We start from the raw sequence: 20,282 nt of genomic DNA, 5'->3' as shown, positions 1-20,282 counted from the left end.
TCTATGTATTTGGCAGGATCACCAATAGGCTTATGTTAGCAGGTAAGATCACATCATCGGTCGCCCGCGCGATGCGCATGCTTATGTCTTACATTGCAGAATTTCTACTGCATCGACGATACACTCTCATACACTTGCAGTTTCCGGTTTGCGCACGCGGCTCAGTCGTCATCCCGCACGGGGCATCGATTCGTCCAGTATACACTTGCTCTGGAAAAGCTTAGACTCTGTAGATATCTCAATTTGATTGGGCCGAGTATCGAGCAGAAGATTGACTCATAACAATACTAACGAAAGCTAGCACTATTTAGGTAAGGTCACGACTAATCGAGAAAGACTTAGCATGGAACCAAAAGTCGCCTGCTTACAGAAACAGGAAGCTGCAAGTGCATGAGAGTGTACATACAGTCATTAGCGATTGCGGTTTCACCCCTATAGGCAGCTATTCTAAAAGTGCAGTCATCATTAGAGTGAGAATGGCCAATCACATAGATTATTCTGCAGCGGACATCTAGCGCTAAGCTATGTACAGAAGGCGGGACTGTGCAAAACCGTTGCGCATCTACGTGTAGGGCTGAAGCCGCAATCGCTAATGACTGTATCTACAGATGCGGAAGGAGTAGTAACTTTCGCGTTGCTAGTGCGCTTGTGCAGTACCAGGTTGTGACTCTCGCAAGTGCGTAGTATCCAAATACAGCTGCCACAGTACATCTTTAATAATATAGCATAAACAGAAGCCATATATTGTTACAGTGCAAGCAGTGACAGAAAGTTGCTATGCATTTTTCGATGTCTATATTCTGTGTGTACTGCTGTGGTGATAGCCTTTTATATGGCCATCACAATAGTCTGTTTACATGACGTATCTATGACACGGATAAGTGTAGAAGGTGCTTCTCAAGAAGAGGAGGAACCATCTCATCACCACATGGCACCTGGGATGTCCTTACCCCATGAAGCGTCACATATATTGCCACTATGTTCAGGGCTTTGATAATCCATGGCGGAGCCAGGGACATGCTCAATTCTCTCTACTAAGCCAGCTGCGTGCTTTGAAAAAGAATGACGACCTTCAAATTACTACGTAACCTCAGCTATTGCTCTCTTACAACTAGGTTCATTCAATATGCACTTGTTTACAGTTATGGAGATGATTATGCAGCTGCGCGTTTGACCCTAGTCCGGCTCGTGCATTTGATGCGTCCAAAGAGGTCTATCCAGTGTACCCGATTGAGGGGAACCCGAAGCTACGGGATAGTGAGTGGGATCTACTTCGATCCTACGTGTTGACCCAACCAAGGTGACTCAGGGTCTTCGTAGTCTGGCAGCTCATCCTCTGTGGTCAACGGATCTCGGGTCTCTACTCTGGCTGGTGACAGCATAGACACATGATTTTCTGGGCTCGGTGGAGAGCCTTCAAATCTCCTTTTAAGTGGGCGCGAACGTAGGCAGTCTTGCTCTTCCTCTGAGGCAGCGTGCTTCAGAAACGGGTACTTCGTGGCTTTAGGTGGTGTACAATGCGGCGGCGTATATGTATTGTACAAAATGGCAAGCAACGCATCGCGCTGTTTCTCAAGAGCTTCATTTTGTCTGTCTTTTCTTAGCTCATGTCACTAGTGACCGTAGGGGCATTACTTTTTATATCTTTCTAGCACGTCTAGTATTGGCTTCAGCTCATGGCGTAGAAGCGCTATGAATTCCGATTGCATGTCTGTAATTCGTGCGCTAAACTGCGGTGATGAAGAAGACGATGTTTTGCAAGCGTCCGTTATGTTGGAGGACGAATGGGTGGATGCTCAGCTAGCTGCCTTTAACTTCAATTCTTAGTAGACAACTATAGTGCTTCTTAATAGTAGCTACCCCTCTCTTAAGTTTACCGATGTACTAGATTACACACTTCATTCTCGTCGATGTTTTGTTAATCATTAATATCATGTATCTGAACACCCCCACAGCTGACTGCAGTTCACTTGTAGCCAGCTGACTACTCTAGACCATACTCTTACGTATAACTGCTGACGTTCTATGTGTTTTATCACCTAAATAGCTTTCATCTAGAGTCACCTACTGCACAGCTGAGATCGATACACTATCCCGCCTTTTAGGTCATTAGAGTAACGATATAAGATGCAATAGCCTCCACAAGACACTAAGACTCCTGTAAAGTATAACTTAGTATACAAGAGACGCGAAATATTTACATTAGATACAACGATTATACAGTAATTAGCGATTGCGGCTTCACCCTTGCAGGTAGTATCCTAAAAATGCAGTCATTATTAGATGCACATTTGACCAGTCACATCGACTGCTCTACAGCGGACGTCTAACGCTAAGCCATATACGGAAGGCGGTGCAGCTTAAAACCGTTGCGCGGCTGCGCGTAGGGCTGAAGCCTCAATCGCTAATAACTGTAGCTGTAAATGCATCTTTTGATCTGTGTACAAATATCCTCTGTACGTCGCTAGCTTCCCTAATTCATCTTGGTTTTATAGATCTTCCCCTTACTCTCCGCTAGGCTATCCCACACATCTCCCGCAAGCCTCTTCAAAACGTTATCTACCGGGATCCTCACTTCACTCTCAGGTCAGGCGCTTTGAGACGACTTCCTATTACAGATATACTCGCCGTAGTAGTGGGCCAATCAAAAAGTTTGTCGTCACCTATGCTCGTCGTCCGTCTCATTAATACACATTTGTCCTCTGTGATTAGTTTAATAATGCCGTAACTAGCTTCATAGTCTTGAGCAATGGTCTGATCGCTAGTACTTGGTAGACCGTCTAAGAGTAGCTCGAAGTACAGTGGTTCTAATTGGAGAAGGCTTGAGAAGTCTTGCGACTGCATCGGGGCTCTCAGAGCAGCGACAGTTTTGACTCGTTTCTGTGACCTAAAGCGGGAGTCTTATTCCGCTTTTTGGCCATTCTGATATATGTCTAGCAGTCGAACGCCCAGAATTGGTGTACTAGGAAGATGGTGCTATTTGCGTTCCTGTGGATATGTGATGAAAGATTGCTTTAGCTGCGTCGCGAGTTCAATGCGCGCGCACGTTATACGACTACAAACATGGCTAATCTAGTTATGGATCACAACACCAATATGTGGCCATGTAATGTGGAAGAGGATGTTTCGCGTCGAGTGGTTGCAAATATGATCCGTCTGGTTGCGCTTCGCGTGTGGAACGAATTAGCGCGGCCTGCTCGGGTCAGCGGGCCTGCCAATCGCGCAGCTCACATTGCCGTCTCAGAAAACACGCTACGCGCACGGCTCGAACGCAGCTGCCAGTACCTGCAGCGTGAGAACGCCATGCAGGTCTTGCGCTTACCGATCCCCAACGGGCATCTCTCAGGCTATTGTATGACGCTGTTTGCAAGCTCCGATCCGCGACCACTAACCCCCGCCGACGTCTCCTCTCACAGCCGTTGCAAATGTACCGTGCGTTATGGGTGCGACTTCACACGGATGACAGCAGCCGCTGCAAGCGTCATTGCCCCTCGCCCCTCGCTTGAGAAAGCTGTTTGGGCGACGCAGTCGGCCGCCCCCTGCTTCTGTTTGCATCTCGAACAGAGCCTCCCATCGGCCTTTGAGCTACAGTATTGTTGTTGTTTTTGTGTTCTTTTTGCTTCGATTTTCGACTGATTTGCTCAAGGTGAAAGCTGACGGGTGCTAGCAAGCGGCTTATGCTTACTGGCATTGGATAACCGTGCGCTCAGATCAGACCTTCTACACTCTACAAGCGGGCCGGACGCAAGACATAAGCATAATCAAGGCTGGAGAACTTACCCTGGATACGAAGTTCAGTGCGCACTGCAGCAACGCGGCGCGGTATCTAATGAAAATGATAACGATGACAACAAGAGTGACGACGTTCGTAGGGCTAGCATGGTGTCCCGCCATGTGCTATTCTTGTCAACCTGCGCCTGGTCCGGGCCGACAGAAGGCCGTTTCCCAGCGTAACGTTAGTGAAAACTACTCATTCGTCGCACGTGACAATGAATTTCCGGTGGAGACCAACGATGCGCATGCGTCGCAAGACGTGATCGTCTGCCAGCCATGCTTACAATTACCGCGAGGGTACTAACACGTTGAGCGTAAGGTCCACTAAATGTAGCTCTCACAGATATGCATTAATTTCTATCCGTAACTTAGCCTTGAGCCTCTACCTACTTCTCACTGTGCTGCTTCTAGCGATGCTTGAGACTGTTGAACTTGCAGATGTTATGCTCCGCTAAGGTTACTCATCTATAGATCCTGTAACAACTCCTGCTCCTGCGGTCTATGACTGTGTCATGGTATAGACAGAGTAGCACTATTGTGCTGCGGGCTATCTCGCCCTTAAAACCATCCAAGTGTCAACACGTGGTGGTTGCCTCTCTATCATCGAACACGCGACATGCAGCCTCTTCTTCCGCAGTAATCGTCGTCCTAGACTACCTATTAGGAAGCTTTTGATTCCGTCTAAGAGCTTTTTCCTAACTCTCCGTGCTTGTCTTCCTCTGTTAGGAAATATCCATCTTAGTGTAGCGTCTCCGCCACGCGCTCGGGGCTTCGCAAAGCCCGATTGTAGACCCTGACTTTCCTCCCCATTGCGCCTTCGCAAACGCAACCCACAACCGATCAACGATACTGCCGTCGCCACCACCTCCACCTATCGTCCCTGCGAACCGTTACACATCTGGCGTCGTTGCGCGCACATCATCGTCGACTGAGGCACACAAATGGCGATCTTCACATCATCGGAGTGATGCCTAGTCGTCAACGAGTTGTGTAATCGCGACAGAGTTGTGTAATCGCGACAGAGCCGGCCGCTGCGACCGCGAAGCAAAGTATATAGTTACAGGGGGTCGCAAGCGAATGGAAGAGACGACCATTGCCTTGGTCAGAGGGCAGTGCCATACGCGATGGCTCATAGTTGCGCACGCATGCTCTAAGCTGGCTCACGGCAGCGCGCCATCCTCGCTCGATGTACACAGATAGCCACAACAGCTCAGATCATGGGCAGGCATCGCGTAGTTGACGCCGGTCCCCGCCGGCATCTCTGCCCCGCTCCACGATGAGTCCACAACAGGCAGGTCGTTTGTAGTTGGCATTCTCGGAAAAGCCATGCTGCCCATTGGGGGCTCCCACGTTGCGCTGGATGGCCCCAGAAACAAGGATGGAGTCATCGCACTCGGCCAGGGAAAGTTGCTTCCTGCTACCTGGTTGCCGTACTGGTCTTGCCATAGGATCGGCTGCATTGGCAGAAGAATCGGCTGCATTGGCAGAAGAATCGGCTGCCATGCCGCGAAGTCACTAGGCGCTGGCGAGCACACAGAAGCGTTCGTATTGGTGCTCAGGGTCGTGTCCCAAGCTTGGTTATTGCTCATGGCCGCCGCGGGCCAGCAGCTATCACAGCTGCATGCAGCCCCAGAGATCGTCCTCAGCTCCTCTTCTGGGCTAGTGTCTTCTTTCTTCATCTTCAATCTTTGCGTAGAAAACTTATATTTGGGATACGCTTCGTGGTGGTTACGGCGCTCGATCTTTGCATACGCGGCGTACGCCTGGCGCACTTCGTGGGACTCTCTATGCCAGCTGTCTGCTACAATGGTCGAGAGCTCTCGTGGTTTGGGCTTAGAGTAGCGCGCCTTCGCCTCTGTGATGTATGCTGAGCGATACAGCATGAACGAGTTGAGAGGTCTCGCAACATATCCGCCTCGCTGCGCCGTCTCTCTCCACCGAACAGCTGCTGGCCGATTGACCCACTCTTCGGTGCGTTTTGCGGCTTTGCGAATCAAGTCGTTTGAGTAATCGCTCAAGGGCCGGTTCGAACTTAAGGATATGAGGGTTCTGCTCTTTCTGGCCTTAGTGGTAGGCGGCCGGCTGGTCTGCATAGCTGCTGCTTGTCCTCGATGGTCGTACTTCCGCTTGACGCACGATGGGCCCTGCATATCTCTTTCCTGTGTTTCCACGTCTCTTCCGTTATTTGTACTATACTATTGGTCGTTTGCTACTGCTGGCGTCTATAGGGCGCGGCTGGGTTTTCGTAGTCGGAGACAACGATCTACTATGATCTAGTCGGCACTTTGCCAGTATAATTGTTCTAAGACGTGAGGTCTTATGGGCTCTACACACGAAGAGTGGCAAGGATACTGTAAGCATCTTCGTTGTAAGCGTTATCACTGTGAGCATTATCACTGTAAGCGTTATAACTGTAAGCGGCTTCGCTACCGGCAGCGAAGTACAATGACGACTTCGTTCGATTACCATAGAGTTGACGGAATGACTAGCGCTAACAAACAAAATGTCTTCACCCGAGTGCGTGATGTCGCTCATCCACGCCTCTGCACTGTGGTAAGCTAATGCCCCCTCTGTAGATTAGGCTCGATGGTATGCATCATGGGGCTGGCTCGATTCCATCGGCAAAACAGGGGCTCCTTATAACACGCAAGCAGTGAACCTGCAGTCTATGCAACAAGACAATCCTTAAGATTTGCTACCTCTACAGAATGCGACAGCATCAAAATCCTCCGGGGTACAAACCCAACCAAATTGGAGGCCATAATGCGACCGAAGGATTACACAAGAAAAGAAAAACATTAGATGAAGGAGACCAAGATGGGAATAAGAGTGAGGAGAGTGAGGTGCACACAGACAAGAGGGCCAGGCTCTTGGAAACGCCACAGTTAGACCGGGCCGTGAACGATACCAATGTACTAGCTGCCGTAGCACAATACATCGGCGACTTTCCCACGCAGGCGCAGAAAGCGCTCAACGGTACCCTGAATTATCTAGAAAATGTCCTGTCCAAAAGCTTTAACGAGACGAAAAGCGACCGGATTTTTAGCCTCCGGGCTAAGGAATACAAGCGCATCCTAGAAAATCGTCAGGATGTCCACCCTATCAGCGCGTCAGACTACTGTAATGGTGACTCAAAATTTAGAGAGGGCACGATTATAATATGTACCTCAAAGCAAGCGCGTCAACTACTGGAGACCTGCACGCTATCCGTCCCGTTGATAGTGCCCCAGCAATTCAACAATGCGCTACAGCCTCGAACGCTACTTACTATCGATCAGTTCCGCCAACAGCTCCAGTTTCGCAAGCCAATTAGGGGCAAAGCATGGATAGACGTACAGGACTTCTCGAATGAGGAGATCACTCAGAAACGGGAACTAGATGGCGCTCTGCAGCACATGGATAATCCGGAACTCGGCCCTATCAACTTCCTCAACATTCGTACGCTACGAGAGAATGTGGTTCCGTGGGAACTCCAGGGATTGGCCGACTATCGAGTCTTGCAGGAGGCAAGCGACTGCGCCGGAGTTGCCAATGACAACCAGCAAGGTCTCAACTTTCCAGATAGTTTTGCGTTGTGGGGAAAGCAGGGGACTTGGTCATTTCCCCATGTCGACAAGCACGGTTTGTACACTGCGGTACTGTGTGAACAAGGAGAAAAGTTGTGGTTCAGCTGGTCACTGGACGATAACGGGTTAAAGGAATGGGCGGTAGCCCGCGATGAAACGTACGGCCCCAAGCCGTCAGGCTTCCCCATCTTGCTGAGAAGTGGCGATCTACTCATACAGCCGCCGGGTACTGTACATACTCCAGCATCAGTCACAAACGTGATTATGACTGGATACTTTTTCTGGTGTTCACGGACGATGAACACAACTGCACGTTGCGCCCTGCTGGATCTAAAGCACCCCAACATTACAAACGAAGAAGTGCAACCAGAGCTAGGGGGTAAGCTGAAGCACCTTGTTCGCGCATCAAAACTCAAGTTACGACCGTACGACTGGGGTAAACAGGAAGACCTTGTGAAGTTTCACAATCTAGCGAAGGTTAGTAGCGCTCAGCAACCTTTTTAATCGTATAGTGTTAACCTACTTCTAGTTGATTACTCAAAGTCTAGGGCCTGAACGCAGGAGAGGACGCTAACCGATTTACGGAGGCTACTGGGGAAACTTCCAGGATGCGCATTCTCCACTTTGAGTCTACCTTTTGAATTGTTACAGGGTGGTTGTTCTGGGTGGAGGCTGCGGCGGCGGAGATGCAGCTGCGAGGCGAAGGCTAAGGAACTCGCCGCCGCGCGGGCGCAAAAACAACGGGGAAAAGAGGCTGCAACCACGAAAAAATCAGTGTAACAGGCAAACAAAGGCAAGTGAACAGCCTCACAGTCTGCAACTTCAGAATCTACAAAGCGGTGTCGTGTTGTGGGCGCTGCAGGTGGTAATGCGCTGTTTCTTGCGCGCCTCCTTCGCAATTTCGGATGCCTACCTAAGCGAGACAGGAGTGAGCGGTTTGTAAAATGCGGAAACAGCAAGTGCATGTGAGTGTAATAAAACATTAACTTAAACAACCTAGTTTGTTAAAAAGAATCTACTACAGTATCGGCTCGGGACACCTAGTGGATCTATTGCAGTATAATGCAGTCAATCAAAGTGTGTCCGCGCGAGGCAGTCATCATTGTATTCGCTGTCTGTCCGTGTGTTGTTCTGTCATGGCCACCTTATATGTAGTCATAATCAGGGTCTATTTACATGACGTATCTCTGATGCTGGTGAGGGGAGAAGGTGCTCATGGAGGGGAGGGAGGAGCGCCAGGACAACGCACGTGACATGCGCAATACCCTTGCCTCACAAACCGCAACAAACAACCTGGTAGGTTTGCCCTTTTTTTGCTTATCGTCACAACAATTGGTTCGCTTCCAAAGCAGGTCCAGAGTGTCTTTACTGCCGACACATCCACACCTACACGGCCATATCCCACCAAGAATTCTTTTTCCCGCATGCCTGTCGCTTTCATGTGGGCTGATGTGAGCCAATAAGGGTCAAAACAGACACTTGTGTGGCTGTTCTAATTGAACGGCTGCTATGTGACTTGCACGAAGTGACCAGAGATTTATCTAACGAGGATAGGAAAGAGAATGCACGCGGCCGTTCATAAGAAACTGGCGAGTGGTATCGATTATGAGACCTAATTTGTTCAAGGTAACGGTGTAGTGAATAATGGCCTCTTTTAGAGCATCCTGCATCTTATCGATGGAAAACACCTCAAGATCCCGCAGCGCTACGCAGAGCTGGTAGTCGCTACTGCTGTAAAGTTGATGCAATCATCACTCTACCTGCCTGTGACGTGACAATAGGTCGGATTTTGCTTGGTGTAGGTGGGTATAATGGCATCTTGCGAACTGAAGAAGCCGTTATTGACCACCCTACAGGCAGCCCAGGTCGTGAGATTCAAAGGCAGCCATAATCTCATTATAACCCCAAATGTTCATATGAATGACATGCTCCCCAAAGCTGAATATATACCACGCGCAGGCAGTTGCAGTTGCAGACTGTGGTCGATCTTCTACACCATCTGCGACCTGCATCCGGTAAAGAGGGGAAGGATGTAGTTGCCGATATCAATGTTATTGGTGCTGGATCGGTGCTGGACCTACAGCTAGACCGTGTCGAGGCCGTCGAGTACCTTGCGCTAGAAGATGGATACGCTGGGTTGCTGTTTGAAAGGATGTACCTGCGCGTCGTGGCAGTGAACGAGTTCTGGTACGTACAGACTTGTCAACAAGCAAACTGATCTACAGTTCGAATACTTAGACAGGAAATCCCGGACGGGAACTAGCTTGTTTAGGTATTCAAACTGTAGATCAGTTTGTTTGTTGACAAGTCTGACTGGAGGGATGTTCAAACCAAGCACGACCAAGTACTCGAGGAACTAGAGCCTCCATGATTCTATGGGTGGCGACTAAGACCTTATCATATTCGATGACCATGACCATGACGGAGAGGCACAAGCGGAAGCACCTACCCACTCGCTGGTGACAGATTGTGAGGCTGCGCGAGCCTTCCCGCCTCGACAAGCGCCCCCATGTCTAGAATCTTCTACGAAACCTATGAGTCCTACGCCTCGCAAGAGTTATAAGTGGTGGTGAAACTGAGTCTTATGCCATTACAAATGGCAAAAATTATGCAAACTTCCGTAGTAAAATAGACACTATTGTTGCAAGCAAGATTATCCAAGAATTTACTATCTCGTAGGTCTGCACTTACAAGCTCGAGGATCTATTCGCTGTCTTCTACGATGAGGCGAGTAAGACTTCCAGAATCAGTACCCTTGGTAATCCCATCTTCGGCCGCGTAAGTATCCGCAGGCGATATATACGTACCCAGACTTGTCAACAAACAAACTGATCTACAGTTTGAATACCTAAACAAGCTAGTTCCCGTCCGGGATTTCCTGTCTAAGTATTCGAACTGTAGATCAGTTTGCTTGTTGACAAGTCTGCCTCCAATATACAAACTTCTCGATTGCATCCATATAGTGGCGGATGACGATAGGAGGGAGAACAGTGACACCCTTCTTCCTTTTTGCCTCGAGATTTCTCATGGAACCGTCGTAGATCTTCTAGCTGACATATTATAGTGTCGTGTAGATCCAGAGGCCGCAAATCTTATTAGGCTTGTCTGTCTTATAATAGGCTTAACTAGATGTAATAGTGAAACTAAGTAGGGGCAGCGATAATCTCAGTCTTGCTTACTTTACCAGAACCCTCAACAGGCAGGATGCTTCTTCTCCTGATGAAATGAGGCTTTACACTTAGAGAGGTGGTTTAATATGTCTATAGCGCATCTGATACGGCTCAGTAGTGCGTTGTTTACCTCTAACGAGGTAGCAGTAATACAAACGTTGCTTCTGCCGCTGCGATTTCCACCCACTAAGACGCACTGCGCATTCTGATCAGATCTGTCGCTACAATATCCAGTAGCAACACGTTTTTGGCAAGCAGAATAGGAGTGTTTCTTCGGGCTCAGGACATCAACTCCGACTACAGGCGCTCCTCCAAAACTGTAGAAGACGTGTTGCTGGTTTTGAAGTCAGGGACTTCAAGACAAAGAACATATTACTCTCCGTATGGTGGAAGTGTCACAGTTTAGAGTCTCTCCTGCTCTGCTTCTGCAGCCGCAACTCACCTATGGTAAAGGCACAGACACAAACTTTTAATTTTTTATATACCATTGTTGGTAGGCCTTGTACGATCGTACGGGTGAATAACAACAACGAGGTTCTTCTGGTGACTGGTATTGGTATTCGTTATTCTTTCTCTACGAACATAGGTGCTACGAAGATATACCTAAGCTTATCGCAAGTTAGGCCGAAGTCGGGCCGAAGTGTTGAGCAGCCGACGTCCCTACCGATACTCATGATCCGACAACCATAGCAATATCACTGAGGTTTCATGCCTTTAAGAACCACGACACAGATTTTCTCCCTTACCCACCCAAGCAATCATATCATTCGGAGACCACACTCTCAAGGCTTGTGTCGTGACTCTTCAAGGAGATCTTACAATAGTTCAGATTAGATTGGCGGGGTTCGGCGCTGTTTAGCCAAATTAGCCATAAGTAGATGGACCTTACATTCACATTGGGCTTGGCTTAAATCGCTCGCTCCTGAGGCTGTGCCCAAGAGTCAATGTGGATATCCTATCATTAAGCCAAAACAGGTCCCGCGCGGTCTACAATCACTGACATTTCAACTTCAGAAGTTCTCTTGCTAACATATACAGCTTCGATAGAAAACAAATAGGTCTGAGTACCGCAAGCAATAGAGGCTAGGTTATAGGAAACAGGAGCGGCATAGCGATATATGGAATACTTTGCCTGATAGTGTTCCGACATCTATTTGCAGCTACCCAAGCACTCCATGCCCTGGCACTTTTTTCAGTTTCTCGACGATGCAGTCTTTGAATTTTCCGTTGCCCCACTCCATTATACGAGCTAGGTAATACACAATTTCTTGCGCATCATGTTCCTGCGTAGTACGCCACGACCGGAGAAACACCATGTGAAATGCACCTTCATGCATGAAATGCACCCACAGCTCGTGTGTTGGGCCTTCAGTCACAAGAGAGAAACAGAGTGCTAGGTCTGGGTGTAGCCCCAACGGCGTAGTCGATAGCGATATGAACTCCGAGCCAGGATCCGTGCTTGAGCTGCATGCGGCTTGATTGCTGAGATCATTCAGGATCCTGAGCATGGAAGCACCACTAATAGCGGCTTGATTCTGCGCGCTAATAAGGGTCCCATTCACACTCAAACCCTTTGCTTCTACAATCAAGAATGGAAACCGTATTGCCATGTCAGCCGCATGAGGATCGCTCAGTATTGACCCAGACGCCTGATGATCGACCAGCCGCCTCCGGTGTTGTAGTGTAAATGCAGTATGGGCGATTCCTATTACTATGTCTGGTTTCGGTGTTGATATGTAATATGGATCTCCAGCATCAGTGCTGGTGGTTGACGCTACCGATTGGGTATATGGTGGTAGGGATGGTATGGACCCGGGAAAGGTGGTGGCAGCAGTTCCAGTGGCACCCAGGTTGAAATCGGGAAGAGAGCCTAGCGCTGATGCGGATCGAGGAGTGCATGTTCCGCTATAGTCTTCATCCGGAAACTCATCATGCAATGCGCCAGTCGGTTTGAGAGATGCATTCCAGACTAGAATATACGGTAAGCATCTTACGCGCAAAGTTCTTGAGCAGACACAGCAAGCTTACCTTTCTCAGACATGTGTGTTTTCAGCGTTTCCTTCCAAAGGTCTGCTAGATTCCTTACTAGACTGTTCAGACTGGCCTTCCAATCGCCCTCGAGCGAACACTCGCGCGCATTCCTTAGTGACTCCGTCCGGAGTCTTACTGCTAAGCCATCGACATCTATTTTTGTTTGGACCTCATCCGAGGCTACCACTCGATTCTCCCACGATTCGATGCCTAGTATTCCTCGCACCTGCTCATCGATCGGGGGCGGAAGCTTATCCAGGTGGTCGACGAAGACGTTGGCATGGAGCATATTCCGTGTACGGTACGTTTGCGGTGATGGCTTTTTGGTAGGACTAGGAGTTCGAGATCCACGTGAACGCGCATAGTGTTTCAGGCGGCGTCCACGACCATCAGGGACTGAGCTTCGAGGTGTCGGAGGTGTAGCCATCATCTCTAGATCGCAGACGGCCGTATAGTTTTGTACCCAGTATTCTGTAGAAGACTCGAATTGCTCGAGATTCCGTTGTTGCACCGAGTGTAGGGCTTCTTTGGTCAATGGAAGCGTTTGCAACGATGGATCGGATGTTAGTGCACTAACGCCGGCACGTCGCATCTGGCGCTTTGCCTCACAAGCGTTGCGGTAAGAGCCTTGCCGGGTATCTTCGCTATCAGAGGCGTGTCGCTTCATTAAAATAGGAGCTGCACTCGCCTTAGGAGCTTAACGTGGTACCTTATAGTGCTGGGAAATGGTTATGTTGACATTCGAGAGTCAAAACAACCAGTTGACTAGAGGCAAGCTACCGTGTCCGTGCACCTAATGTGCCCGTGCGCGCCCCGCCCCGCCCCGCCCAACACCAAAACGTCCAATCGATACTGAACTTCAACGCTATACAACTTTATCAATGTGGACCCGATTCAAGCAGCGATTGAAGAGTTAGAATCGCACGAGCCAGAAAATCGACTCTCATATATAAAACTTGCAGCTAAATATAATATCGATCGATCAACGCTCAGTCGAACACACCAAGGCCTTCAGGCCCCGTCTGAGACCTAGGCATCTCATTAGCTTAAACTCAGCCCACAACAGGAGCTAGAGCTTGTACGATATATTAAAGGCCTTACTAAGCGAGGCCTTCCTCCTAGGCGAGAGATGATTAAGAATTTCTCATCTGAAGTAGCCCATCAGCAGCTCAGTGAGGGCTAGGTTACTCGCTTCATCAGCCGACACGAGATCCATCTTATCTCAAAGTGGACCACCGCCATGGATCGTACGCGCCACCTGGCTGATTCTGAGTCAAAGTATAGACTCTACTTTGAGCTACTGCACCAGAAGATCACTGAATACTACCTAGAGGCTCGAGATATATACAATATGGATGAAAAGGGCTTCCTTATTAGTATAATAGGCAAGAGTAAGAGGATATTCAGCAGGCGTCAATGGGATAAGAAAGAGGTTTGAGCATCTCTCCAGGATAGATCAAGCGAGTTTCTGATACTCCTGGCCTGCTGCTGCACCGATAGGAGCTCGCTGCCTTTAAGCCTTATCTACGCAGCTGCAAAAGGAGCTATACGATCAAGTTGGGTAGACGATACTAAGGCAGGAGAACATAAGGTCTTTGTCTCATCATCTCCAACAGGCTGGTCAAACGATGACATAGGCCTAGCTTAGCTTAAGTAGGTGTTTGATCGCTGTACAAAGCAACGATCAGGTAGACGGAGATTGTCAAGCGTCAAGGTTGGGGAGGATCATGTCGTATTAGAGCTGTCTCGGAAAGAGGTCTATATACGCAGTGGGAAGAGGGAGTGAAGGAGCTAGGCCGTAAAGGTACTAGCGGGTAAATGGGTGGCTGCCTGGTTGCCTAAGGAGGAGCCAAGGGATAAGCCCTATGGCCGACAAACTTGTACCAGAATAGGTCTTGGCAGGGCCCAAACCGTTACAGTACTTGAGTGTGCAAGAGAGAATTTTAATGTGGTGACCTCAATATACATACATCGACCTTGAGCAATGCTCACAACTTACGGTTGCGTGCCCACCATAAATGCATAGAACCCATGAAATAAAACTAAGAGAGTTAATGAAACAAAGGGTATATAAGGTTTAATGTCCGATGATGCCATTAAGATACACCGCTTGGTAGGGCCTAGACAAACAACGCCAGAAATTCAACAATCGTATATGTGGTGGGGAAGTAATTGCAGCCTGAAGTTGTGTCATCTTATGCTGCACTTGCCGGGTCGGATCAGCTAAGCGACTTGAGTTCAACATCCACTTTTGAGTTGGGTCTGTCATTCCGAATAGGAGCCTGAGAAAGTATGATTTTCAGTCGGTTGAAGGCAGCTTCTTGGTGTTTACGAGCGACAATGGCTTTTTTTGTGCCATTCCTGCGAAGAAAAGTCATTTGCCATATCTTCGTCCTCGCCAGAACATCAGTGATAGTTGGGATGGCTTTCGTATCTTCTTTCAAGAGCTCAAGCAAGCTCATAAATGTCTCACATTCGCCCAGTGTATGGACAAAATTGTAATCCATTGCTGAATCGTTGATGGTTCAACTTAGAAAAACACGGTTGGCTTGTTCCTTCGTGAGACTATGAGGTATGCTCTGTACGGGACTTGGAGCTTGAGTCGTGTGTAGTGTTGGTTGGGGCGATATAGGCGACATAGTGTTCTGTTGTTGGGCAATATCAGCATGTATCTAGGCCAATAGGACCTAAAGGGAGGTCTCTGTCAATGGAGGAGAAACTCGTAGTATTGAGACTATGGGAGTGAGAGACTATATACGTAGGCCAAGGCGCTAGCCGCAGGGACCAGGTAATCACGTGGGTGGACGTTCACCTCACCACTGACAGTCTTCAATGTGCTAAATTAGCTTCACTAACCGGATTACGAAGGGTATTCTGTTCTCCTGGAGCCATGCGTGAATCAGTCTGGCGAGCCGATTGAAGATCGCCGTTACGAGAGGGAAAGTATTTTCAAGTTGTGAGTGCGCACGCTCTTTCAAGCCCTGTTTTAGAGAACTGCCATGGAGGTTGCTAGGCAGTGCTGAAGCAGCGTGTGTAGATGCAGGCGTTAGCGGCGAACCACCCGGTGGGCGGTGGGCCGCGTAACTTAGGGAGGGAAGTTAAACCCTTGATTGTCTGAAACGCCATCACATACAGCTGCGTCGCTGCTTAACTGCCTTATGCGAGAGCCTAAAAGACGCGCTCGTGGCGTTTGAAGGGTCGTGGGGACACACGTAAAGTCCCTACCTGTGTGACGAAAAGACCCGTGTACCGGAAACAACCAATAAGAGGGCAAGGATAGCATCTTACTGGCTATTTTCGGCACACAGAGACACGGGGGCAGACAACCAGAAGGGGCGACAGGGCATGGAGGTTAAGCGGCAGCACGACAAAGATACGGCGGCTCAATCAGCCGTGCGCCAATCTGATGGGCTAGCAACGCGCTACGACTAATTAAAAGGCACAGCAAGATGCAGCCCCCACCAAGAAATTCACCAAAGGAAGATACTGTATCTTGATCTGGGCCTTTGATTAATTGCATAAGAAATACCCGAGAGCACCGCTAAGCTAAGTCGTAAATTTGCTTATGCACCAGTCGTGGCCCTATGGTGGGCTGGCTGCTGATGTATTTCTCAACCGTGCGCAACTCAGACGTCAAGCAGGTGCCGCCTTGGGAAGCGTAAGCTGCTTACTGATGAGCGGTCGCGCCACTGCGGCACAGTTCTTGTCATGACGGCCTTGCGCTGAGCCGACGGATCCTTCAAAGTGCTTACTGTCGTTTTCGAGTCATGTCGCGGTCAGCCTTACTGGTGGAATGGGACAGTCGCAGCAGCCTTGCTGCCGGCTCGTTGACGCGCGAAACTTTTGACCTAGTAAAGTTTCTGCATTAGTTAAGCCTCCTAGATCTTACCACTAAGAGATATCGCGATAATAGGTATTGTTTGAGCCTCTACAGCGTCAAGTCGTGGGGCTGTTTTGGTGTTCGGAGCGATCGTTGCGCCGTCGCGATCGTTGCACCGTCTACCTCGGTATAGTCACTAGCGATTGCGGCTTCACCCCTACACGCAGCTACGCACTAATTTTAGTATTAGGTGTCCGCTGCAAAACAGTCGATGTGATTGGTTAGTCATCGATCTAATGTTGACTGATTTTGTGAATGCTGCACGCAGGGGTGAAGCCGTAATCGCTAGCGGCTGTAGCACTCAATGTGTGAAGCTTGAATTTCACAGTGGCCCAAAAGCCAGATGGCCTGTTGAGGGTCTTCGCAAAAAATAGTAGTCGTACACATAGCAATAGAGCACGTCATACAGTAGCGGCATACCGGCAAAAATCATCAAACGATGAAGACGTGTAAAGACCGGACAGACGCAAGCGGTGACACGGTACGAAGCGAGCGATGAAGATTGTATAAGGGATAAACCAGTAGGTAAATGCCCGGTTCCGCTGATAGAAGGCAGCGGAAGATCTGTTTAAGACATGGCTACAGTCATTGGGTGGAATTATCAGGGACTAACTGATATGTACATGTGCTTACAGACCGTTGCTTAGGGGTGTCTGCCGTTTATTCACAAAGCTGCTGTACAGTCATTAGCGATTGTGGCTTCACCCCTACGCGCAGCCGCGCAACGGTTTTAAGCAGCACCGCCTTCTGTACATGGCTTAGCGTTAGACGTCCGCTGCAGAGCAGTCGATGTGACTAGCCAAATGAGCATCTAATGATGACTGCACCTTTAGAACACTACCTGCAAGGGTGAAGCCGCAATCGCTAACCACTGTACTGATGAACGAGACGGTGACTTCTAGACTGCACTGTGATGGCGCAGTCGCAGCGAAATCTCTTTCTCAGCTGTGCGAAGTCCGAACTGTGCATGGATTTATAGCCCTCCCTCCTCTGGCCATTCTGCGCACGCATGTCCTCTCTGCCACCAACTCAGCATGTCTCAGTACCCCACCAAGCTTAGTCAACTGTCCAATCTCATCGAACATGTCGCCGAGACAGCGGCCAAGGTTATACCACGCATATCCGCCTATAAGCCGGGCGTAGACGAGGCCTGTATTCCTTTCATCGACGACTTTGTCCTGTACGTCACCATACGGTCTTACACCACCGTCCCGGAACTCATGATGAGCCTTATATATCTATCATGGTTTCGAAATCGCTTGCCTCCTTCTGTCACAGGCCGCTCGTCTACCCCTCATCGGGTCTTCCTAGCTGCCTTGATGCTGGCACACAAGGTCCACAACGATGATAGCGCAAACAACACTTGCTGGGCGGATCTCAGTGTTATTCCTGAATGCAGTTTTGCCGGCTTCTCAAAAGTGGAGGTGAATCTGATGGAGAGGCAATTCTTGGCAGGGCTCGATTGGAACCTGCACATCAATGTCGACGTGTACGACCTGCTCAGCCGGGAAGTTTGCACAACACCTTCTTATTCGTCTCGTTTTCTTCAGTCAGAGCTGGTTTGGGATTGTGGGTGTTGTGTTTGCGTCGATTGGTGGGCAAGCCCAACACAGGGTTTATCGCACTGCTTTGCCTGCCTCACACCAAGCTATCCTGAAGTACTCGCGATGGAGCAATCCCACGTGCTGCAACGTTCTGCCGTCGAAAACGATGCCTTTGGTACACTTCACCACCAAGTAGAACCGGCCTATCACGACGCGTCAGCCAAGTGCAATACAGCCCCGACGACTAACGCCTTTTGAATGCCGTTCACCCGTAGGGAGTAGACGTTCGACTACACTCCTTGCGCGGCGCGACACATGAAGTGGGCTCCCGATTGTGCGCTTCGTCTTACGCATGGTTATGCATTGCTATCCTCGGTAAGCATCAGACTTGTCAACAATCAAGTCGATCTGCAGGCTTGATTCCTAATCAGGCGTGCAAGTCCCTACGATAGGCTCGTGCCACACCTAGTTAGGAATCAAGCTGCCGATCGGCTTGATTGTTGACAAGTCTGGTAAGCATGTCGTGGAGGATCGCTGCACCGAAGGGACAGTGCGGTATACACGAGATGACAGACGCAAAACATGACCATATCAGATCGCTGGCGTCTTTCTCATTGAAGGCGGTGCTCACAACAACCACAGCGTAGGAAGATGCAGTCAGGTATGGGGCAGAGATCGGGTTGCCTCCTGAGATGATAGCCTAGAACCCTTTGTCACAGTCGCCCTGTCATGAATAGGAGCTTTGCCACGAACTGTGCCGTAATTTTGCCTAGATATCAATCAAACCAGGGCGCCACAATCCATCTCTCTCACGGACTCTTCCTGAAGCATACTTGCGCCCAAATGCGCAGTGATCAGCCATGCAGTGATTTCCTGGAAGCTGAGCTGTGCTCGGCAACTCTGAGGCAGACTTACGATTGGCCTAGGAACGATGACGTTCCTACCTTGGGCAAATCAAGTGCCGCGGCATCGTTCTAGACGAGTCGTGCACGTTGCGATAATTCGTCAAGCACGGAGGTCGCCAGTACTTAGCCGCGCGAGTGACGGATGCGCTTCTGCAAGATCCGGACGTCAGGGCTCAGGGATATGGGCGACAGCATGCTTACATACTTATGGTTCGTGTCTCTGGCAGGCGAGGCACCAGCGAGTCAAGCTTTGCGAGGGGGCTCGTGCGCAACGCACGCCTCGCGGAGCGTAAGCAGTTGCCTCCGCGGACTCGGATTTATCTCATTAATCAGACGTCCTGACGACGCAGCGCTGCCGTAAACGGCTAGCGCATTCACTAAAACTCTTAGGATCTCCTTAGCTAATCATAGAGGCAGAAGGGGTTAGGTCGCTAGAGCGTCTGAGGAAAGCTAGACAACGGCGAAACCCGGGCTCCAACCTAAACCTCCAAATCTATCCCCAACTCCGAAATTTTAGCCTTAACCGTTCTGTCCACCCAAAACGCCTTGTGCTCCGCGAAGCTCAACTCTATAATCTCATCGAAGAACTAGATAGCGTCGCGAAGAACTTAAAGACAGTGCAGAAGCTAGAGACTAGAAGAAGCGACGGCACTAGAACTACCTTAGAAAAGGCAAGGTAGAGTTGTAGCTGGTGTAGCCGTCTTCAGGTTCGAATCTAAAGGTGCCTCTATCTCTATATAAGCTGACTTTCTTGCAATGCGGATTTTACTTGTGTTGCCACAGGCTGGAATTGGAAATAGCAACAAGATCTGAGTGTTTTCACCGGTGAAGGTAATCACAACTTGTGATTCACAAGATCACACGGCGCTGTTTGCTTCGTCTTTATGGCGCACCAGCTTTTTAGAGAATGTTTTAGCTTCTCGGAGACGAAATCCATGCAACTAGAAGGAGTAGTAATTCTGCGCTCTACCTGCACGACGCTCGCAGAGAAGGCAGTTTTGAACTCATGAGCCACCGATTCGGTCGATTTATGTTTATCGCCACTCGAACGGTGAGCGAGTGCCGTTCTAGTCACATTAGGTGGATGCCTTGAAACGTAAACATAATCCTCGTTTCCCAATGTCGTTTTGAATATATTCATCTCAACTCTAAATAATTGCACTAACTTAGTACAGGTATAAGGTGTGCTTTGTAGTCCAAAAGCTATGATAACGGTTTGCAGCTTAAGTAGGAAGAACCAAGATGGAGTCTTGAACGATACTACAAGCGGGGATTCACCCTGCCACCTTAAGTCGTCTTCGACGACCTGAATTTCAAAGTTATTGCTATGAACCTTGCCAACAGTCGTGATCGTACTAAACGTAATTTGGATACTAGAGAAAATGTTTTGCTAGCGACCAGCTGTCGATCTC

The 20,282-nt window shown here is 49.2% G+C and overlaps 6 protein-coding genes across 6 annotated transcripts; 3 read left to right on the top strand and 3 right to left on the bottom strand.

Annotated features, from left to right (window-relative positions):
* Nucleotides 1–4,934: 4,934 nt before the first annotated feature.
* On the bottom strand, nucleotides 4,935–5,924 carry PtrM4_057460 (HMG box protein; the record flags this gene model as incomplete). The annotated part of the gene is made up of 1 exon (XM_066105334.1): nucleotides 4,935–5,924. The coding sequence occupies one exon, from the start codon at nucleotides 5,922–5,924 to the stop codon at nucleotides 4,935–4,937; it is 990 nt and encodes a 329-aa protein (XP_065963961.1).
* Nucleotides 5,925–6,482: 558 nt separating this feature from the next.
* On the top strand, nucleotides 6,483–7,844 carry PtrM4_057450 (uncharacterized protein; the record flags this gene model as incomplete). Its single annotated transcript, XM_066105333.1, has 1 exon — nucleotides 6,483–7,844. The coding sequence occupies one exon, from the start codon at nucleotides 6,483–6,485 to the stop codon at nucleotides 7,842–7,844; it is 1,362 nt and encodes a 453-aa protein (XP_065963960.1).
* Nucleotides 7,845–11,670: 3,826 nt separating this feature from the next.
* On the bottom strand, nucleotides 11,671–13,208 carry PtrM4_057440 (uncharacterized protein; the record flags this gene model as incomplete). The annotated part of the gene is made up of 2 exons (XM_001942087.2): nucleotides 11,671–12,479; nucleotides 12,539–13,208. The coding sequence occupies 2 exons, from the start codon at nucleotides 13,206–13,208 to the stop codon at nucleotides 11,671–11,673; spliced, it is 1,479 nt and encodes a 492-aa protein (XP_001942122.1).
* Nucleotides 13,209–13,781: 573 nt separating this feature from the next.
* On the top strand, nucleotides 13,782–13,979 carry PtrM4_057430 (uncharacterized protein; the record flags this gene model as incomplete). Its single annotated transcript, XM_001942088.2, has 1 exon — nucleotides 13,782–13,979. One exon carries the CDS (start codon nucleotides 13,782–13,784, stop codon nucleotides 13,977–13,979), a length of 198 nt encoding a protein of 65 aa, XP_001942123.2.
* A 781-nt stretch (nucleotides 13,980–14,760) lies between these two features.
* PtrM4_057420 (uncharacterized protein) lies at nucleotides 14,761–15,048 on the bottom strand (the record flags this gene model as incomplete). The annotated part of the gene is made up of 1 exon (XM_066105332.1): nucleotides 14,761–15,048. The coding sequence occupies one exon, from the start codon at nucleotides 15,046–15,048 to the stop codon at nucleotides 14,761–14,763; it is 288 nt and encodes a 95-aa protein (XP_065963959.1).
* A 2,407-nt stretch (nucleotides 15,049–17,455) lies between these two features.
* On the top strand, nucleotides 17,456–18,247 carry PtrM4_057410 (cyclin; the record flags this gene model as incomplete). The annotated part of the gene is made up of 2 exons (XM_066105331.1): nucleotides 17,456–17,932; nucleotides 18,245–18,247. The coding sequence occupies 2 exons, from the start codon at nucleotides 17,456–17,458 to the stop codon at nucleotides 18,245–18,247; spliced, it is 480 nt and encodes a 159-aa protein (XP_065963958.1).
* Between the last annotated feature and the right edge of the window lie 2,035 nt (nucleotides 18,248–20,282).

Source organism: Pyrenophora tritici-repentis, chromosome 2 (assembly GCF_003171515.1).
Source record: "Pyrenophora tritici-repentis strain M4 chromosome 2, whole genome shotgun sequence".
In the NCBI taxonomy this organism is placed as follows: Eukaryota; Fungi; Ascomycota; class Dothideomycetes; order Pleosporales; family Pleosporaceae; genus Pyrenophora; species Pyrenophora tritici-repentis.
This window is presented reverse-complemented; position numbering and strand designations above follow the sequence as displayed.